The 22,904-nt window shown below is 47.3% G+C and overlaps 1 protein-coding gene across 4 annotated transcripts in view; it reads left to right on the top strand.

The window, feature by feature from the left end:
* Positions 1 to 2,551: 2,551 nt before the first annotated feature.
* Positions 2,552 to 22,904, top strand: part of DUSP12 (dual specificity phosphatase 12) — a 99,833-nt gene continuing 79,480 nt past the window's right edge. The window contains exon 1 of one of the 4 annotated variants that reach the window (XM_069737207.1): positions 2,552 to 2,659. Coding sequence is in view for 2 of the 4 variants with exons in the window: in XM_069737205.1 (XP_069593306.1) it covers positions 20,319 to 20,432 (114 nt within the window). In the remaining 2 variants the exon portion in view is untranslated. The other 3 variants (XM_069737206.1, XM_069737205.1, XM_069737208.1) reach the window with 3 other exon arrangements.

Below are 22,904 nucleotides of genomic sequence, written 5' to 3'. Positions count from 1 at the left end.
GATCTGGTCAAGCACCAAGGAAGACTATTTACAGAAGGAGCAGCGAGGCTCACCCACGAAAGCCTCATCACCTTCATGGCTGAAGCTGCAGCTATAATCAATGCAAGACCCCTGGTTCCAGTTCCTAACGACCCTGAGGAACCCTTGTTATTGACTCCAGCTACTCTACTTACCCAGAAAACGGGACTGTCCAGTGCCCCTCCAGGAGGATTCAACGCGAAGGACCTCTACAAGCGCCAATGGAGACAGGTACAAAGTCTTGCAAATACTTTCTGGGACAGGTGGCGCAAACAATATTTGTCTACCCTGCAGCCACGTACAAAGTGGCAATCTACTAAACCTAATCTGAACATAGGTGACCTTGTTCTTGTGAAAGACTGTCAGATTCACCGGAACCAGTGGCCACTTGGTCTAGTTACCGCAACGTTCCCGAGCAAGGACGGCAACGTCCGCAAGGTTGAGCTAAGGATGACCAAAGGGAATGAACCTAAGACATTTTCCAGACCGGTATCTGAACTGGTCCTATTGTTGCCTTTGGAAGAAAGGAGTAGTGACATCCGTTGATGCCAGACGGGGAGTGTTCTGTCTCCGCCATCTAATATTGTTACCCTGATTATCTGTTTGCGTAATTGCAGGTTTCTCAGTATGGATGTTCATATCTTTATTTGTTTTTAGTGCTTTCGCTCCCTCTAGCGGTCAGAGTTATGTTGGCAGTTCAATCTTGTTTTTGTATTATCCATGTCTGATTCTCCTCCTCCTTTGCAATGCATTATGGTAGCTCAGCCTCCATTTCCCTCCATTTTTCCTTTCACTTTCTTCGGTTTGCCTTCAAGGAAAGACGCTTCACTTCATCCCCCTTGCGATTGCATTGCCGGTATGTCTTTATGCTTCCTATAGATATTTCTGCTCTATATTAGCTTAGTTTAACCAGTTGTACTCCTAGTTTAGTCACTAGCTTTCTAAATGTTATGCATAATGTATATCATGTGTATTATGTATCTGTTCTATGCCATGCACTGATTCTATGTATATCATTGTTCACAGTTTCACCGCATCAATATACCACTACGTTTAATAAAGCACAGACTCAACCACAGTCTCCTTATTGGACCTCCGGTATAGCGGTTTAGCTGACTGTATAGCTACGTGAGCCTGCCTTATTTAGTGAGGACAGAACAGGACCTCTTAGCTGAACAGGAGACACAGGGTCAGGCGAGTGTTCCTACGTATCTGCACGGCCGATCACAACATTTCCCCCCTAGCGGGATATGTCCCAATGTCGACATCTTTGTCAAACTGTTCAAAAGGGACATGATCAATATCTCAACAAAACCTACACATTACAATCTCTCAGCAGCGCAAAACAAAGCCATTAAAGAACTTAAAAATATGAAGGATATAGTTATTAAGCCTGCTGATAAGGGGGGTAATGTTGTGGTCTGGCCAGCAGATATGTATGAATGTGAAGCATTCAAACAACTGAATGTGGTACAATGCTATAGACGGCTGGCAAGTAACCCACTTGAGTGTTATAAAATGGAACTTGACTCAATACTCAAGTCGGCTAAAGATACTGGTGTTATTTCAACTAAGATGATGGAGGGGCTTATGGTGGAATTTCCCATAGTCCCTACATTCTATCTTACACCAAAGATTCACAAAAATACAACTAATCCGCCTGGCCGTCCTATAGTGTCAGGCATAGGGAGCCTTACTGAGAGGATTTGTAGATATATTGACTTTTATCTCCAGCAATGCGTGGAGACATTGCCATCTTTCATAAGAGACACAACAGATATCCTTAACCGCCTCAATGGTATACAACTTGAAGACAATATGTATTTAGTGACATGTGACGTTGAGTCACTCTACACATCTATATGGCATGACCATGGGATCGCAGCGTCCAGATTTTTTCTTAGCATGGCCCATACCGATGACCGACTTTGTTGTTTTATTTTGGACTTATTACACTTTTCCCTTACCCATAATTTTTTCGTTTTTAAAGGGACACTGTCACCTGAATTTGGAGGGAACAATTTTCAGCCATGGAGGCGGGGTTTTTGGGTGTTTGATTCACCCTTTCCTTACCCGCTGGCTGCATGCTGGCTGCAATATTGGATTGAAGTTCATTCTCTGTCCTCCATAGTACACGCCTGCGCAAGGCAAGATTGTGCAGGCATGGACTACGGAGGACAGAGAATGAACTTCAATCCAATATTGCAGCCAGCATGCAGCCAGCGGGTAAGGAAAGGGTGAATCAAACACCCAAAAACCCCGCCTCCATGGCTGAAGATTGTTCCCTCCAAATTCAGGTGACAGTGTCCCTTTAAGGACCGCTACTTCATACAGCTCCAGGGAACTGCGATGGGGGCGACTTGTGCGCCCTGATACGCTAATCTTTTCCTGGAGCTGTGGGAGCGGGAGGTTGTCCAAAATATAGAGGGTATTGATGCCGTGGTCTTATGGTCTCGCTATATAGATGATGTATTATTTCTATGGCAAGGTTCTGAGGTCTTTCTTAATTCCTTCCTCAATAGGTTGAACGATAACCAATTGAATATTAACCTGACGTGGAAGTACAGTAGAGAAAAAGTGGAATTTTTGGATGTGACTCTTGTGAAGGATAGTGAAGGATTCATCTCCACGAATATATTCCGTAAGTCTACCGCCACTAATGCCTTGCTACATGCAACATCATCGCACCATCCCCAGACATTTAGATCAGTACCTATCAGTCAATTTTTGCGCATTAAGCGCATTTGTTCTGATGACCACGCATTTGAACAACAGGCTAAGATCCTCAAGAGTAATCTTCAACAGAGAGGATACAATCATAAGGCGATACGCGCAGGGTATAGGAGGGCTAAATTTGCGTCACGGGACACACTCCTAGCCCAACCTGGACATAAGACCTCAAATAAGCATCAGGATTATTTACCTGTTCGCTTTATCACCTCCTTCAAATCTGAGTGGAGAGAGGTATTGAGTATCTTGAGGAAATATTGGCCTGTGCTATTGGCAGACGAGGATGTGGCACCACACATCTCTAACCATCCGTCTGTGACGTGGCGCAGGTCAAAGAATTTGAAAGACATGTTGACCAACAGTCACTATGTGGCACCCCAAATAACATTCTTTTCTGAAAGGACTGGTCAAAGATGGGGATCGTTTCAATGTGGAGATTGTTCTGCATGTCAATTTATGGAGAGAACCTCCACATTTGAAAGCAGCAGTGGTAACAGGGTCTTCTCTATTACCCACTTTATTAACTGTAGGACAGACAACGTGATATACTATGCCAAATGCGCATGTAACCTAATTTATATCGGCATGACCACACGTGAATTACGTGTGCGTGTTTTGGAGCATGTACGGGATATCAAGAATGGGGCCATGGCATTGGATGTAGATGCTTTAAAAACCATACCAAAGCACTTTAGAAAATATCACAAAAGCAACCCTAAAACATTTAAAGTAGGAGGGATCGATCGGGTACAACTAGGCATTAGGGGTGGCAATTATAAGAAAGAATTATTGAAAAAAGAAACGAGATGGAAGGTGGATCTGGACACGATGGCCCCCAAAGGGTTAAATGAGTATATTAGTCTCAAATCCTTCCTAGGCTAGCGCGAATTTTATATTATGTTTGTTGTTGTCTATATGCATGTTTTATATATATATATATTTTCACTTTTTAGGCCCTTATCCCTGCCCCCCTTCTTTCCCTTCCCCCTTCCTCCCTCTACCCTGGGAAATTAATTATCACCACTGTGTACAGTGGTAGAATATGTATATATGTTTTGAATAATTATTAGTTTCTTGGTGGTATGAACAGGTTTCTACAGACTTGTTCACTGTGCACGTAGCCCATGTGTTTTTGGTTTTTAGAGCTTAGTATGTATATACAATGTGCAGAGCTGTGTTTATAGTGTGCAGAGCTTAGTATGTATACAGTATGCAGAGCTGTGTGTACATACAGTGTGCAGAGCTTAGTGTGTATATACTGTGTGCAGAGCTGTGTGTATAGTGTGCAGAGCTGTGTGTATAGTGTGCAAAGCTTAGTGTATACACAGTGTGCAGAGCTTAGTATGTAGATGCAGATTCAAAGATTCAAAGAAGCTTTATTGGCAGGACCAAATACACATCAGTTTTGCCAAAGCAAGTGTATAAAGGCAATAGGGATAGGGACTGTGGGGATGTTGGGTAGGAGCTGTAGGGAAGGCGGATGGGGGCAGATCCATTGTGGGGGCTATAGTCCATGGCATAGGAGAGGTGGATGGGGCAGATCCAAGATGGGGGCTATAGTCCATGGCATAGGGGAGGTGGATGGGGCAGATCCATTGTGGGGGCTGTAGTCCATGGCATAGGGGAGGTGGATGGGGCAGGTCCATTGTGGGGGCTGTAGTCCATGGCATAGGGGAGGTGGATGGGGCAGGTCCATTGTGGGGGCTATAGTCCATGGCATAGGGGAGGTGGATGGGGCAGATCCAAGATGGGGGCTATAGTCCATGGCATAGGGGAGGTGGATGGGGCAGATCCAGGGTGGGGGCTATAGTCCATGGCATAGGGGAGGTGGATGGGGGCAGATCCATTGTGGCGGCTATAGTCCATGGCATAGGGGAGGTGGATGGGGCAGATCCATTGTGGGGGCTATAGTCCATGGCATCATAGTTCTCTTTCTCGCAGTCTATGACATTCGCTCACATACCGCGCTGCTATCTCCACTGCTCTCTCTTCTTCTCCCAGCAGGATATATGTTTTCTCTTCCTCCTTCATGGTGATGAAGTCTGGGAAGAGTTGTGAGAGTCTCCTGAAGTGAGTGTCCCTGACTGCTGAGTATTTGGAGCAGTGTAGCAGGAAGTGGGTTTCGTCCTCTATGGCCTCCTGATCACAGTGTTGGCACAGTCTTTCCTCCGTGGGCTTGTAGCTCTGCCTGTGCAGAGCTGTGTGTATACACAGTGTGCAGAGCTTAGTATGTATATAGTGTGCAGAGCTTAGTATGTAAATACAGTATGCAGAGCTTAGTGTGTATATACAGTATGCAGAGCTGTGTGTAGTGTGCAGTGCTGTGTGTATAGTGTGCAGAGCTGTGTATAGTGTGCAGAGCTCACATTTTGTTTATATACATACCGTTTCCTGCTGGTACTTGTGTGCGCACGGCTCGCATGCGCTGTGGTGCCGCTGTGGGGAAGCGCTCTCTTGATGTGTCCTGTCGTCTTGGTTACATGCCCGGTCACATGACCGGATGACGCGCACACTGAGCGCGGTCCCCTCGGTGACGCCGCAACATGGCGCCGGTGCGCCGCTGTACAGGTGCCGGGCATTTGAGTATCAGGGTCCACTATATAAGGGCTCCAGCAGCAACGCCACCTTACCTCCTGACGAAGCTGCCTTCGCAGTGAAACGCGCGTCGAGGTGCGCTCAGTCTGTACGACTCCTCTCTCCCTGGTTCAAGAATGACTACAGGTATATATGACTCTTAGCTGGTATCTATCATTATAGAGTTATCTACTATTGTGCCCACGCTTACAAGCTGTAGGTTATCTATTGTTACATACTCTGTGTGTCAGCTGTATTATCAGCACAACAAGGGAAGTATTAGCATATGGTGGTTACTAATTACCTTACATATGGTTTCTGTAGGGGAGTCCCATCAGTCTGTAGCTTCTGTTTTGACCTTGTACTTGTTGACTGTAACGCCTCCCCAGTTTGTTATATGCTTTGTATGAATTTTTAATCTTTTGTAATAAAATTTATGGCTTTTAGTATTTACACTTCAGATCCAGTGTCTTCATAGTGCTCTACTGGTGTGTATACGCTTGTTCATGAAGGGATCCTGTTATCGGATATGAGGGTGTGCCGTTTTGTATCACTTAGTATGTATATACAGTGTGCAGAGCTTAGTGTGTTTATACAGTGTGCACAGCTGTGTGCAGAGCTGTGTGTGTAGTGTGCAGAGCTTAATGTGTATATACAGTGTGCAGAGCTTAGTATGTAGATACCGTATGCAGAGTTTAGTGTGTATATACAGCGTGCAGAGCTGTGTATAGTGTGCAGAGCTTAGTGTGTATATACAGTGTGCAGAGCTTAGTATGTATACAGTGTGCAGAGCTTAGTCTGTAAATACAGTGTGCAGAGCTTAGTGTGTATATAGTGTTCAGAGCTGTGTATAGTGTGCAGAGCTTAGTGTGTATATACAGTGTGCAGAGGTTAGTATGTATATACAGTATGCAGAGCTGTGTGTATATACAGTGTGCAGAGCTGTGTGTAGTGTGCAGAGCTTAGTGTGTATATACAGTGTGCAGAGCTGTGTATACTGTGCAGAGCTTAGAGTGTATATAGTGTGCAGAGCTGTGTGCAGAGCTGTGTGTATAGTGTGCAGAGCTTAGTGTGTATATACAGTGTGCAGAGCTGTGTGCAGAGCTGTGTGTATAGTGTGCAGAGCTCAGTGTGTATATACAGTGTGCACAGCTGTGTGCAGAGCTGTGTGTATAGTGTGCAGAGCTTAGTGTGTATATACTGTATGCAGCGCACCAGAGATCTGGTCGTTGCAGTAACGTCGCTCTGCCACTAAGGGGAGTGATGGTACGTCTGATGGCACTAAAGGAGTTCATCTGACCAGGTATCACCAGCACACATTACACTTCACACTCCGGCCACTAGGGGGAGCAAAAGGTTTTATTTACTAGGCCACTCCTCACACTGGTAAAACTAGGGGTTGGATAGGAAGTTAGTCAGAAGCTGACTGGGTTGGATTCAGGCAACATCCCGTGGCAGGGGGTGTTGCAGGGAGAAGATTCAGGGGGGGCCCTGTCAGGTGTGGGAACCTGGCAGGTACCTAGCAACCAGAACAGAACGTTACGGAACCGCGCCTGCACTACCTTGCGGCGGTATCCTAAGAAAGAGACACGAAGCGAAGGATATTGTGGACAGTGAGAAACGAGATCAAGCACAAAGGAGATCCAGTAGGAGTCGTGCCCCGAGAATGGCAACTTCCTACTGAGGCGCGTAGCCGGTGGCCGGAACACCGAGGAAGTAACTGACTCTATGCCTTACTTCAAACTCCACAGGACAGTTAATTATAGGTTGGCTGTCTACCTTACATCTCCTAAGCAGACATAGGGGGCAACGCGTGGAGAGGGAGGTCTCTAGGGTCCCGGAAGAACTCTGAGCCTACCCGTCGAACGGGTGGCTTCCTAGCCATAACATACCTGGGGGACGGAGAACTAGAAAGAACTGGAACGAATTAGAAAGAAACGAGAATAGAAGTTGTGAGGACTATCCCGAATGCTCAGCAGGGAAGCACTACAACACACAGGCGCTAATGGTAGGCACTGATTTCCACCTGAAAAGAGAACTCTGGATGTGCCTTCGGACCGGCCGATCTCAGACACCCTGTTAACTGTGCTCTGGATTGCGGATCCTGAAGTCAACAGTAAAAAGGTAAAGAGACTGCAACCCTGTGTCCTCATTATTGTCTGCACCTCACATCATCACCCCCCTACACTACTGGGAAGCCCTGGGGACTCACTTCACCTGTGGGAAGGTACACCATCTAGCTTCCATCACATCACCCCAGCGGACCCCATAGCAGCGTCGGTCACCCTGACCGAACACCACAGGTGGCGTCACAAAACCTTGACAGACTCGTATCACCTTTCATTGGACGCCCCTTAGCAGGGTCATGGATCGGGTGCAGCCACCGTGACATCCCCAGAACTGAGCCAGCAGAGGACCGGTACCGAGTAACCCGCGGCCCTGCGTCTGGGGGCGCTCCAACTATAGTGTGCAGAGCTTAAAGTGTATATACAGTGTGCAGAGCTTAGTATGTAGATACCGTATACAGAATTTAGTGTGTATATACAGTGTGCAGAGCTGTGTATAGTGTGCAGAGCTGTGTATAGTGTGCAGAGCTTAGTGTGTATATAGTGTGCAGAGCTGTGTGTAGTGTGCAGAGCTTAGTGTGTATATACAGTGTGCAGAGCTGTGTATAGTGTGCAGAGCTGTGTATAATGTGCAGAGCTGTGTGTAGTGTGCAGAGCTTAGTGTGTATATACAGTGTGCAGAGCTGTGTGTAGTGTGCAGAGCTTAGAGTGTATATAGTGTGCAGAGCTGTGTGTAGTGTGCAGAGCTTAGTGTGAATATAGTGTGCAGAGCTGTGTGTAGTGTGCAGAGCTTAGTGTGTATATGCAGTGTGCAGAGCTGTATATAGTGTGCAGAGCTTAGTGTGTATATACAGTGTGCAGAGCTGTGTATAGTGTGCAGAGCTTAGAGTGTATATAGTGTGCAGAGCTGTGTGTAGTGTGCAGAGCTTAGTGTGAATATAGTGTGCAGAGCTGTGTGTAGTGTGCAGAGCTTAGTGTGTATATGCAGTGTGCAGAGCTGTATATAGTGTGCAGAGCTTAGTGTGTATATACAGTGTGCAGAGCTGTGTATAGTGTGCAGAGCTTAGTGTGTATATAGTGTGCAGAGCTGTGTGTAGTGTGCAGAGCTTAGTGTGTATATACAGTAACAGTATGCAGAACTGTGTGTATATAGTGTGCAGAGCTTAGTGTGTATATAGTGTGCAGAGCTTAGTGTGTATATAGTGTGCAGAGCTGTGTGTAGTGTGCAGAGCTTAGTGTGTATATAGTGTGCAGAGCTGTGTGTAGTGTGCAGAGCTTAGTGTGTATATACAGTAACAGTATGCAGAACTGTGTGTATATAGTGTGCAGAGCTTAGTGTGTATATAGTGTGCAGAGCTGTGTGTAGTGTGCAGAGCTTAGTGTGTATATGCAGTGTGCAGAGCTTAGTATGTATATACAGTAACCAGTACGCAGAGCTGTGTGCATATAGTGTGCAGAGCTTAGTGTGTATATACAGTGTGCAGAGCTTAGTGTGTATATACAGTGTGCAGAGCTTAGTGTGTATATACAGTGTGCAGAGCTTAGTGTGTATATACAGTGTGCAGAGCTTAGTGTGTATATAGTGTGCAGAGCTTAGTGTGTATATAGTGTGCAGAGCTGTGTGTGGTGTGCAGAGCTTAGTGTGTATATACAGTAACCAGTATGCAGAGCTGTGTGTATATACAGTGTGCAGAGCTTAGTGTGTATATGCAGTGTGCAGAGCTTAGTGTGTATATAGTGTGCAGAGCTTGGTGTGTATATATTGTGCAGAGCTTAGTGTGTATATACAGTGTGCAGAGCTTAGTGTGTATATACAGTGTGCAGAGCTTAGTGTGTATATAGTGTGCAAAGCTTAGTGTGTATATACAGTGTGCAGAGCTTAGTGTGTATATAGTGTGCAGAGCTTAGTGTGTATATACAGTGTGCAGAGCTGTGTGTATATACAGTGTGCAGAGCTTAGTGTGTATATAGTGTGCAGAGCTGTGTGTATATACAGTGTGCAGAGCTTAGTGTGTATATAGTGTGCAGAGCTGTGTGTATATACAGTGTGCAGAGCTTAGTGTGTATATGCAGTGTGCAGAGCTTGGTGTGTATATAGTGTGCAGAGCTTAGGCTACGTTCACACTAGCGTTGTGCGCCGCTGCGTCGGCGATGCAACGCACAACGCACGCAAAAACGCGGCAAAACGCACGCAAAAACGCTGCGTTTTGCGACGCATGCGGCGTTTTTTGCCGAAATTCGGACGCAAGAAAAATGCAACTTGTTGCGTTTTCTTGGTCCGACGCTTGCGGCAAAAAAGACGCATGCGTCGCACAACGCAACAAAAAAAACGCATGTGTCCCCCATGTTAAATATAGGGGCGCATGACGCATGTGTCGCCGCTGCGTCGCCCGACGCAAATTAGCGTAACGCTAGTGTGAACGTTACCTTAGTGTGTATATACAGTGTGCAGAGCTTAGTGTGTATATAGTGTGCAGAGCTGTGTGGATATAGTGTGCAGAGCTGTGTGTATATACAGTGTGCAGAGCTTAGTGTGTATATACAGTGTGCAGAGCTTAGTGTGTATATAGTGTGCAGAGCTGTGTGGATATAGTGTGCAGAGCTGTGTGTATATACAGTGTGCAGAGCTTAGTATGTATATACAGTGTGCAGAGTTTAGTGTGTATATAGTGTGCAGAGCTTAGTGTGTATATAGTGTGCAGAGCTTAGTGTGTATATACAGTGTGCAGAGCGAATTAGTGTGTCTATAGTGTGTAGAGCTTAGTGTGTATATACAGTGTGCAGAGCTTAGTGTGTATATAGTGTGCAGAGCTTAGTATGTATATACAGTGTGCAGAGCTAATTAGTGTGTATATACAGTGTGCAGAGCTTAGTGTGTATATAGTGTGCAGAGCTTAGTGTGTATATACAGTGTGCAGAGCTTAGTGTGTATATACAGTGTGCAGAGCTTAGTGTGTATATACAGTGTGCAGAGCTAATTAGTGTGTATATACAGTGTGCAGAGCTTAGTGTGTATATAGTGTGCAGAGCTAATTATTGTGTATATACAGTGTGCAGAGCTTAGTGTGTATATATGGATTGTCCCCAGACACAGGGCTACGCGTTTCGGTACCGGGCCTCTCTGGTTCGGTTCTGAGGCTGTCACGGTGGCTAGACCCGGCCCGCGACCCTGCTAAGGGGCGTCCAATGTAAGTAGTGGAACGGTCTGTCAGGGGTTCGTGACGCCACCTGTGGTGTTCGGTCAGGGTGACCGACGCTGCTATGGGGTCCGCTGGGGTGATGGAATGGCAGCCGGATGGTATACCTTCCCACAGGTGAAGTGAGTCCCCAGGGCTTCCCAGTGGTGTAGGTGGAGATGGAGTGAGGTGCAGTCAATAGTGAGGACACAAGGTTGCAGTCTCTTTACCTCTTTACTGAAGGCTTCAGGATCCTCAATCCAGAGTACGTTTAACAGGGCTCTCAGAGAGATGGGCACATCCAGAGTTTCCTTCACAGATGGAAATTGTTGCCTACCAATAGCGCCTGTGTGTTGTAGTCCTATCCTGCTGAGCATTCGGAATAGTCCTCACAACTGCTGTTCTCGTTCGTTCGTTCTCTACAGTTCTCTCTCTCGTTCTTTGGTTCCAGATGTTATTAGTTTCTAACGTCCCCCAGGTATGTTATGGCTAGGAAGCCACCCGTATGACGGGAAGGCTTGGAGGTCTTCCGGGACCCTAGAGACGCCCCTCTCCCAATGTTGCCCCTTATGTCTTCGTAGGTGTAGTAAGGTAGACAGCCAACCTATAGCTAACTGTCCAGCGGAGTTTGAAGTAAGGCCTGAAGCCAGTTACTCCTACGGTGTTCCGGCCACCGACTACGCGCCTCAGTAAGATGTTGCCTCTCTCTCTCTTGGCACGACTCTTACTGGCTCTGCTTTGTGCTTGATCTCGTTTACACGGTTCCACAATATCCTTCCCTTCGTGTCTCTTTCTTAGGATACCGCTGCAGGGTGTGCAGGCGCGGTTCTGTTACGTTCTGTTCGCTAGGCACCTGCCAGGTTCCCATGCCTGACAGGGGCCCCCCTGTGCCTTCTCCCTGCAACACCCCCTGCCACGGGATGTTGCCTGGTTCCAACCCAGTCATCTTCTGACTAACTTCCTCCCCAGCCCCTAGTTTTACCAGTGTGAGGAGTGGCCCAATAAATAAAGCCTTTTTCTTCCCCTAGTGGCCGGAGTGTGAAGTGTAATGTGTTCCGGTGATACCTGGTCAGGAGAACTCCTTAGTGCCATCAGACGTACCGCTACTCCCCTTAGCGGCAGAGTGCCATACTGCAACGACCAGATCTCTGGGGCGCTGCACTCCCCCCCTCCGGTTAAATCCAGTACTCCTGGACTGGGAAGAAGAACAACAATATAATACAGCAAAAGACATACAAATTTTTGGAAGGCTTAGTAAATAGAAAAGGTGCTTCCCTTTATGGGAGGTAAGGACACTTGAACGTTACAAACAAAAAACAAGGTTAAATATTTTTAAATAACATTTTGACTATAAATAACTCTCAGTACCCAGCCGGGTATTCTACTAAGTGCAAACTTTGAACAATAAGTTAACTTTTCCTTTAAGGGCGTATACGCTGAACCAACTAAAGGCCCACCATAGAATGCTATATAACTCAACTTCTCTTTCCGTTCCAACTTCACCAATGCAGGACCGCCTAGCTCCTTGGCTGGGCCTACTGCCATTGTGCCGACCATCTCTCTACATCTCTCAGGAGGACTCTCTCTAACCCCTACGGGTTCACTTCAAGCTTTCCTGTCCTCTATCTTTATTAACATTATCAAACTTTCTAAATTTTAACATTATTAATGTTCAACTTTTATTAGAGTCATCATGTAATCATTCCCTTTAAGAGGGACCCAAGTCTCTAGTGCAGATTCTCTCTCTGTCTGCCAGTCCACCGAAAGCAAGACCTTCTGCGTCATATCTGGAAGCATCATCTTCGCAAAGTCTTCTCTCGCTTGTAAAACCAGTAGGGAGCACCTTTAAGAAGGTGCAAACTATATACAAAAACAGTTTTGAATCATTCACCGTCCATGATCCGGCAGTCTTTTAAACAGTGATGAACTTGTGCAAAGGTAGGAAAGAAATAGAAAACATTAGGGATCCCGGGTAAACAAAGGGATCCCTAGGAGTTAACCCTGGACGGGTTTAAAGTAGCAGTAACAGTAGGAAATAGTTAACTATGTACATTTCGGGGTTTCGAGGTTTACTTCTGCTCTGGTGGCCTCTGCCAGGGCCTAACCGGACAGGCAGACCTTGAGGGTCTGGGAAGCCTCAAATCCCGGCCTATTTCTGGCAGTGCGGGAGTCCAGTGAGCGATCCGAGGCACAGCAGCAGCGGCTGCCGCTGCTTCAGTCCGTTCTTCCTCCAAGGGCTTGGCAGCAACCAGGACGGAGGTACAGCGCTGGATATCCCAAGCCCACCAACCGTGGCCCTTCTGGTATCTGCGGTAGCTTACCGCATCCCCCGGCAGCAGGGCGGGCCTTACTGTCGCCCCGCAGGCCAGCCTCCACCACCTTCCGGGTGATATGGACCCTTATTGTCGATCCGATTTCCTGGACAAAGCCTCTTCCTCCCTGGGGCTGGTAAACGATCACCACTCCCCATTTCGGCAATGACCCATCCAGCAGCTCACCGCGGGCCTCCCGTTCCACGTCCCTGGCATGCTCAGCTATGAGGTGCTTCCGATAATCCCCCCAGGGGAAGGAGCCCATGTCCCACTCACGCGTTTCCGGGTCGAATGATGCGGACTCCGGGACTCCACCAACCGCGCCGGTAGTCGGGTCATGCGTCGGCGGAACTCCGATCCCCGATCGGCCAGGGTACCGAGCTCGCTCGTAGGTGGGGGCTCTGGCAGCTCCTCGCCGTTCCTCAGGGGCGGCCACCTGGTCTGGCGCAGGTAGCGGGGGCTCTGCGGACAGCTCCCAGGACTCAATCTTCCCCAGCGGCGGCATGCCGGTATAATCCTCCGGTGATGGGGACCTAGACTGGGCCATGTTTCTCCGCAAGCCTCCTCGGCTTTCCAGCTCCACTCCGTCTGAGTCATAGTTTTGTTTCTTCGGTCTCCGCCCGCCATAGAAGATGGACCTCAGCCGCTGACGGACCCGCCCTCAGGATACAGTAATACTTAGACTAGGCAGCCATTATTTTTCGCGCTCTCCAGCTTACTCACGCCCACTTCCACGCCCTTCTTCTTCTCTTGCGCTCCTCGTGGCGCTGCAATGGCCGCAGTTTTTGGCGGGAATCTTGAGGCAATAGCAGTACACAGTCTTTGCAATAAATCACAGTCCAACACGTTTCAATCACAGTTCCAAGGCACACATGACCCAATCCTTCAGGCTTAAGTACGATCCTGTTAGTGACACCAAGTTGGATCGCCCCCAGACACAGGGCCACGCGTTTCGGTACCGGGCCTCTCTGGTTCGGTTCTGAGGCTGTCACAGTGGCTAGACCCGGTCCACGACCCTGCTAAGGGGCGTCCAATGTAAGTAATGGAACGGTCTATCAGGGGTTCGTGACGCCACCTGTGGTGTTCGGTCAGGGTGACCGACGCTGCTATGGGGTCCGCTGGGGTGATGGAATGGCAGCCGGATGGTATACCTTCCCACAGGTGAAGTATGTCCCCAGGGCTTCCCAGTGGTGTAGGTGGCGATGGTGTGAGGTGCAGTCAATAATGAGGACACAAGGTTGCAGTCTCTTTACCTCTTTACTGAAGGCTTCAGGATCCTCAATCCAGAGTACGTTGTTTAACAGGGCTCTCAGAGACCGGCCGGTCCGATGGGCACATCCAGAGTGTCCTTCACAGATGGAAATCGTTGCCTACCAATAGCGCCTGTGTGTTGTAGTCCTATCCTGCTGAGCATTCGGAATAGTCCTCACAACTGCTGTTCTCGTTCGTTCTCTACAGCTCTCTCTCTCGTTCTTTGGTTCCAGATTTACTAGTTTCTAACGTCCCCCAGGTATGTTATGGCTAGGACGCCACCCGTATGACGGGAAGGCTTGGAGGTCTTCCGGGACCCTAGAGACGCCCCTCTCCCAATGTTGCCCCCTATGTCTTCGTAGGTGTAGTAAGGTAGACAGCCAACCTATAGCTAACTGTCCAGCGGAGTTTGAAGTAAGGCCTGAAGTCAGTTACTCCTACGGTGTTCCGGCCACCGACTACGCGCCTCAGTAAGATGATGCCTCTCTCTCTCGGCACGACTCTTACTGGCTCTCCTTTGTGCTTGATCTCGTTTACACGGTTCCACAATATCCTTCCCTTCGTGTCTCTTTCTTAGGATACCGCTGCAGGGTGTGCGGGCGCGGTTCCGTTACGTTCTGTTCGCTAGGCACCTGCCAGGTTCCCACGCCCGACAGGGGCCCCCCTGTGCCTTCTCCCTGCAACACCCCCTGCCACGGAATGTTGCCTGGTTCCAACCCAGTCAACTTCTGACTAACTTCCTCCCCAGCCCCTAGTTTTACCAGTGTGAGGAGTGGCCCAATAAATAAAGCCTTTTTCTCCCCCTAGTGGCCGGAGTGTGAAGTGTAATGTGTTCTGGTGATACCTGGTCAGGAGAACTCCTTAGTGCCATCAGACGTACCGCTACTCCCCTTAGCGGCAGAGTGCCATACTGCAACGACCAGATCTCTGGGGCGCTGCATATACAGTGTGCAGAGCTTAGTGTGTATATACAGTGTGCAGAACTTAGTGTGTATATAGTGTGCAGAGCTAATTAGTGTGTATATACAGTGTGCAGAGCTTAGTGTGTATAGTGTGCAGAGCTGTGTGTATATAGTGTGCAGAGCTTAGTGTGTATATAGTGTGCAGAGCTTAGTGTGTATATACAGTGACTAAGGGAGGGTGGAGTCAATGTCGCTGCTATTTCCGGGATGCGAGTATTGAATTCGCAGGTTGAATGTGTTGTGGGCGTGTCAGGGGAGTGGCAGTCTCTGTGAGCTGCAGCGCTGATTGGTTCATCAGGGCATCGAAGGCGGTGCATTTAGGAGCGCGCTCTGTTTTGAGACGACAGGCTTGCAATATGGAAGGAGCACTTTCAGGAGCGCGCATTTGTGCCGACGCGCAATTCCCGCATTTCTGCTGGCGCGCATTCAGGAGCGCGCATTTATGCCTTTCGGCGTGCATTTCGAATGTAAGGAAGCGCGCATTCAGGATCGCGGATCCCTAGTCTGCCTATAGTAATTTGTTGCCTTTATTCTAAGCGGATCCGTATTCTGCCTGTAGTAATCTGTTGCCTTTATTCCCAGCAGATCCGTATTCTGCCTGTAGTAATCTGTTGCCTTTATTCCCAGCAGATCCGTATTCTGCTTGTAGTAATCTGTTGCCTTTATTCCCAGCGGATCCGTATTCTGCCTGTAGTAATCTGTTGCGTTTATTCCCAGCGGATCCGTATTCTGCCTGTAATAATCTGTTGCCTTTATTCCCAGCGGATCCGTATTCTGCCTGTAATAATCTGTTGCCTTTATTCCCAGCGGATCCGTATTCTGCCTGTAGTAATCTGTTGCCTTTATTCCCAGCGGATCCGTATTCTGCCTGTAGTAATCTGTTGCGTTTATTCCCAGCGGATCCGTATTCTGCCTGTAGTGAGCTGTTCCCTTTATTCCCAGCGGATCCGTATTCTGCCTGTAGTAAGCTGTTGCGTTTATTCCCTGTCGGATCCGTATTCTGCCTGTAGTAATCTGTTGCGTTTATTCCCAGCGGATCCGTATTCTGCCTGTAATAATCTGTTGCCTTTATTCCCAGCGGATCCGTATTCTGCCTGTAGTAATCTGTTGCCATTATTCCCAGCGGATCCGTACTCTGCTTGTAGTAATCTGCTGCCTTTATTCCCAGCGGATCCGTATTCTGCCTGTAGTAATCTGTTGCGTTTATTCCCAGCGGATCCGTATTCTGCCTGTAGTGAGCTGTTCCCTTTATTCCCAGCGGATCCGTATTCTGCCTGTAGTAAGCTGTTGCGTTTATTCCCTGTCGGATCCGTATTCTGCCTGTAGTAATCTGTTGCGTTTATTCCCAGCGGATCCGTATTCTGCCTGTAATAATCTGTTGCCTTTATTCCCAGCGGATCCGTATTCTGCCTGTAGTAATCTGTTGCCATTATTCCCAGCGGATCCGTATTCTGCTTGTAGTAATCTGCTGCCTTTATTCCCAGCGGATCCGTATTCTGCCTGTAGTAATCTGTTGCGTTTATTCCCAGCGGATCCGTATTCTGCCTGTAATAATCTGTTGCCTTTATTCCCAGCGGATCCGTATTCTGCCTGTAATAATCTGTTGCCTTTATTCCCAGCGGATCCGTATTCTGCCTGTAGTAATCTGTTGCCTTTATTCCCAGCGGATCCGTATTCTGCCTGTAGTAATCTGTTGCCTTTATTCCCAGCGGATCCGTATTCTGCCTGTAGTAATCTGTTGCGTTTATTCCCAGCGGATCCGTATTCTGCCTGTAGTGAGCTGTTCCCTTTATTCCCAGCGGATCCGTATTCTGCCTGTAGTAAGCTGTTGCGTTTATTCCCTGTCGGATCCGTATTCTGCCTGTAGTAATCTGTTGCGTTTATTCCCAGCGGATCCGTATTCTGCCTGTAATAATCTGTTGCCTTTATTCCCAGCGGATCCGTATTCTGCCTGTAGTAATCTGTTGCCATTATTCCCAGCGGATCCGTATTCTGCTTGTAGTAATCTGCTGCCTTTATTCCCAGCGGATCCGTATTCTGCCTGTAGTAATCTGTTGCGTTTATTCCCAGCGGATCCGTATTCTGCCTGTAGTGAGCTGTTCCCTTTATTCCCAGCGGATCCGTATTCTGCCTGTAGTAAGCTGTTGCGTTTATTCCCTGTCGGATCCGTATTCTGCCTGTAGTAATCTGTTGCGTTTATTCCCAGCGGATCCGTATTCTGCCTGTAATAATCTGTTGCCTTTATTCCCAGCGGATCCGTATTCTGCCTGTAGTAATCTGTTGCCTTTATTCCCAGCGGATCCGTATTCTGCCTGTAGTAATCTGTTGCCTTTATTCCCAGCGGATCCGTATTCTGCCTGTAGTAATCTGTTGCCTTTATTCCCAGCGGATCCGTATTCTGCCTGTAGTAATCTGTTGCGTTTATTCCCAGCGGATCCGTATTCTGCCTGTAGTGAGCTGTTCCCTTTATTCCCAGCGGATCCGTATTCTGCCTGTAGTAAGCTGTTGCGTTTATTCCCTGTCGGATCCGTATTCTGCCTGTAGTAATCTGTTGCGTTTATTCCCAGCGGATCCGTATTCTGCCTGTAATAATCTGTTGCCTTTATTCCCAGCGGATCCGTATTCTGCCTGTAGTAATCTGTTGCCATTATTCCCAGCGGATCCGTATTCTGCTTGTAGTAATCTGTTGCCTTTATTCCCAGCGGATCAGTATTCTGCCTGTAGTAATCTGTTGCGTTTATTCCCAGCGGATCCGTATTCTGCCTGTAGTGAGCTGTTCCCTTTATTCCCAGCGGATCCGTATTCTGCCTGTAATAATCTGTTGCCTTTATTCCCAGCGGATCCGTATTCTGCCTGTAGTAATCTGTTGCCATTATTCCCAGCGGATCCGTATTCTGCTTGTAGTAATCTGTTGCCTTTATTCCCAGCGGATCCGTATTCTGCCTGTAGTAATCTGTTGCGTTTATTCCCAGCGGATCCGTATTCTGCCTGTAGTGAGCTGTTCCCTTTATTCCCAGCGGATCTGTATTCTGCCTGTAGTAAGCTGTTGCGTTTATTCCCTGTCGGATCCGTATTCTGCCTGTAGTAATCTGTTGCGTTTATTCCCAGCTGATCCGTATTCTGCCTGTAATAATCTGTTGCCTTTATTCCCAGCGGATCCGTATTCTGCCTGTAGTAACCTGTTGCCTTTATTCCCAGCGGATCCGTATTCTGCCTGTAGTAATCTGTTGCCTTTATTCCCAGCGGATCCGTATTCTGCCTGTAGTAATCTGTTGCCTTTATTCCCAGCGGATCCGTATTCTGCCTGTAGTAACCTGTTGCCTTTATTCCCAGCGGATCCGTATTCTGCCTGTAGTAACCTGTTGTCTTTATTCCCAGCGGATCCGTATTCTGCCTGTAGTAATCTGTTGCGTTTATTCCCAGCGGATCCGTATTCTGCCTGTAGTAATCTGCTGCGTTTATTCCCAGCGGATCCGTATTCTGCCTGTAGTAATCTGCTGCGTTTATTCCCAGCGGATCCGTAGTGCAGTGCACAGTAAATTACAGCAGTGCGCAGGTGGCTTAATGTCACCTTACAATAGCAAGGTGGCATTAACCCTTCATTACCCCATATCCCACCGCTACACGGGAATGGGAAGAGAGTGGCCAAGTGCCAGAATAGGCGCATCTTCCAGATGTTCCTTTTCTGGGGTGGCTGGGGGCAGATATTTTTAGCCAGGGGGGGGGGGGGGGCAATAACCATGGACCCTCTCCAGGCTATTAATATCTACCCTCAGTCACTGGCTTTACTACTCTGGCGGAGAAAATTGTGTGGGAGCCCATGCCAATTTTTTCCGCCATTTAACCCTTTAATTTAATAGCTAGAACGGCCAAATTTTGCACATACACACTACTAACATTAGTAGTGTGGAATCTGCAAAAAAAATTGTGATATGAGATGGTTTACTGTATGTAAACGATGTCTCATATCATGTCGGGTTTAGGAAGGAGAAAGAAAAAGCCGGTAATTGAATTACCGGCTTTAAACCTATCTAGCGCTGTATGAAGTAATAATATATATACATATATGTGTCTCACTGAGAGAGATATATATATATATACCTATTCTTTGTGTACACATTTATTCTACCTATTCTACTGTAAGCTGTCAGTGTGATTTTACTGTACACCGCACTGAATTGCCGGCTTTTCTCTCTAACAGCGCTGCGTATTCCTCGCAAGTCACACTGCTTGTCCGTGTGTAATCCGTATTTTTCTGGCTTCCATAGACTTTCATTGGCGTATTTCTTGCGCAGTACGGTGACAAACGCAGCATGCTGCGATTTTGTACGGCCGTAGAAAGCCGTAAAATACTGATCAGTAAAATACGGCAGATAGGAGCAGGGGCATAGAGAATAATTGGGACGTTTGTTAGGCGAGTTTTACGGACGTATTTTATGCGCTTTTACGTCCGTAAAACTCGCTAGTGTGACGCCGGCCTAAAGGCAACAGATTACTACAGGCAGAATACGGATCCGCTGGGAATAAAGGCAACAGATTATTACAGGCAGAATACGGATCAGCTGGGAATAAACGCAACAGATTACTACAGGCAGAATACGGATCCGACAGGGAATAAACGCAACAGCTTACTACAGGCAGAATACGGATCCGCTGGGAATAAAGGCAACAGATTACTATAGGCAGACTAAGGATCCGCGATCCTGAATGCGCGCTTCCTTACATTCGAAATGCGCGCCGAAAGGCATAAATGCGCGCTCCTGAAAGCGCGCCGGCAGACATGCGCGCTCCAAATGCGCGCTCCTGAAAGTGCTCCTTCCATATTGCAAGCCTGTCGTCTCAGACAGGAACAGAGCGCGCTCCTAAATGCACCGCCTTCGATGCCCTGATGAACCAATCAGCGCTGCTGCTCACAGAGACTGCCACTCCCCTGACACGCCCACAATACATTCAACCTGCGAATTCAATACTCGCTTCCGGGATAACAGTCACAGTCACATTATGAAGTGCACCCGCAGTGCCTGGAGTTTAGCTCCTCCCACACACGTGACTGACACATGACGCTGACATCATCGTTCCGCGCTCAGTTGGTGTCGCTGTCTTGCAGGGTAAGGAGACGTCACACACAGGGACCAGTGAGAGAAGCACCGCAGGTAGCGCTGTGCGGGGCAGGGTGTGCACAGAGGGGCTGCGCCGGCCATCACTGCGCAGCCTCTGTTCTCCCCTGCAATGTGCCCTGGGCGGCTGTGTACAGCAGAGGATGCGGCTCCGCACCGGCTCTCGGCTCTGCAGCCTTTCTTCTTCGCCATATTCCTGCGGGGCTCGTGTTGTCACTTAGATTTTGTAGGTTTTCTGTAGTGTTTTCTATTGGCGTGGTGGGAGAGGGGTTTGCAATAAAATAACCCTTTGGGGGGCAGTTCACCCCATGGTAGACATGGCGCCACATTTATGGATGAAGGTGATGACAATGTATCTTTTATATTTATTACATTTGCACAATAAAGACAATGTAAGAAAACGATAGTTGGTGTTTGTGTCTCCGTGTTCTGGAGCCATAACCCAATGCTTTTTGTGGGGTACACGTCCCTCTCTGATGCCGGAGGTGGGGTGAGGAGAGACCCTCTGCCATCATTTATTTCTACCAAGAGGATTATATGGATTAACCCCTTCACCCCCAGCCGCTTTTCACCTTCCTGATCAGGCCACATTCTCACCACTGTCACCATTGTCAATGACTCTGAAACGCTTCATCGGATCCCTCTGATTCTGAGGCTTTTTTTTTTCGTGCCATATTGTCCTTTATGATAGTGGTAACATTTCAATATGGTTTACATTTATTTGTTGAAAAAAACATAATTTGGCGAAAATGTAGCAATTTTCTAACCTTTAACTTTTTACCCTGAAATCCGAGTTATGATACACAAAATAATAGCATTTCCCACATGTCTACTTTACGTCCGAACAACTTTGGATACATAACTTTTTTTTTTTGTTAGGAAGTTATAAGGGTTAAAAGTCAAGCAGCAATTTCTAATTTTTACAACAAAACTCGCAAAACCGTTTTAGGGACCACCTCACATTTGAAGTGACTTTGAAGGGCCCGTATGACAGAAAATACCCAAAAGTGACACCATTCTATAATCTGCACCCCTCAAGGTGCTCAAAACCACATTCAATTAGTTTATTAATTCTTCAGGTGCTTTACAGGAATTTTTGGAATGTGGAAGGAAAAAATGAACACTTATCTTTTTTTTTCATAAAAATTTTTCTTTTAGACCCAATTTTTTTTACTTTTACAACAGTAACAGGAGCAAATGGACCCCAAAATGTTTTGTGCATTTTCTCTTGAGTACACCGATGCCCAGATGTGGAAGAAAACCTGGTTGGGCGCACGGCAGGGCTCAGAAGGGAAGGAGCAGCATTTGACTTTTTGAATTTAAAATTTGCTGACATTATTAGCGGATGCCATGTTGCGTTTGGAGAGCCCCTGATGTGCCTAAACAGTGAAAATCCCCCACAAGTGACACCATTTTGGAAACTGGACCCCTCAGGTAACCTATATAGATGTGTATTGAGCACCTTGAACCAACAGGTGCTCCACAGAAGTTAAGAACGTTGAGCAGTGAAAATAAAAAAATCAAATTTTTTGTACAAAAATGTTTTTTTAACCCCAAATTTAGCTTTTTCACAAGGTTAACAGTAGACATTGCACAAATTTTGGGGTCCATTTTCTACTGAGTACATTGATACCCCATATGTGGTCAAAAACTACTTTTGAGGCACAGTGCAAAGCTCAGAAGGGAAAAAGCACCTAACCGGAGTTCAAATTTTGCTGGACTGGTTTGAGGGTGCCATGACCCACTGTGAGAGCCCCAAAGGTGCCAGAATAGCAGAATCCACCCCTCCCCCTATAAGTGATCCCATTTTACAAACTATACCCCTCAATGAATTAATCTAGGGGTGCAGTGATCATATTGACTTCACAGATGTGTCACAGAAACGTACACATTTTGGTGTTTTCCAGTCCAGAAACAAAACTACAAACTTGAGAGCAGAAAACATTTCCTTAGTTTCATATTACCCTTAACCCCATTCTGACATCCGACGTACTATCCCGTCGAGGTGGTCTGGGCCCCTATTACAATCGGTGGGATAGTACGTCTTTACCAACCAGCCGCACTCACAGGGGGAGTGTGGCCGGGTGTCAGCTGACTATCCCAGCCGACATCTGGCACTATGTGCCAGGAGAAAGTCACGGATCGCTCCTGGCACATTAACCCCTGGAACACTGCGATCAAACATGATCGCAGCGTTCTGGTGGCATAAGGAAGCATCGCGCAGGGAGGGAGCTCCCTGCGTGCTTCCCTGAGACCCTCGGAACAACGCGATGTGATTGCGTTGTTCAGAGGGTCTCCTACGTCCTCCTCCCTGCAGGCCCCGAATCCAAAATGGCTGCTGGGCTCCTTCCAGGTCCTGCAGGGAGGTGGCTTGCAAGCGCCTGCTCAGAGCAGGCGCTGGCAAGCCTGCAGCACTGCCTGTCAGATTGCTGATCTGACACAGTGCTGTGCAAAGTGTCAGATCAGCGATTTGACACTATAACATGATGTCCCCCCCTGGGATAAAGTAAAAAAAAAAAATACGTACATGTGTAAATAAAAATAAAATATTGTTCCAATAAATACATTTCTTTATCTAAATTAAAAAAAACAATACAGTGAAAGTACACATTTAGTATCGCCAAACTATAAAACTGTCCCACTAGTTAACTTCTTCAGTAAACACCGTAAAAAAGGCAAAAAACAACGCTCTATTATC

Source organism: Ranitomeya imitator, chromosome 8, assembly GCF_032444005.1.
Source record: "Ranitomeya imitator isolate aRanImi1 chromosome 8, aRanImi1.pri, whole genome shotgun sequence".
NCBI classification, from domain to species: Eukaryota; Metazoa; Chordata; class Amphibia; order Anura; family Dendrobatidae; genus Ranitomeya; species Ranitomeya imitator.
The sequence above is the reverse complement of the archived record's forward strand: the minus strand, read 5'-3'. Positions and strand labels throughout refer to the sequence as shown.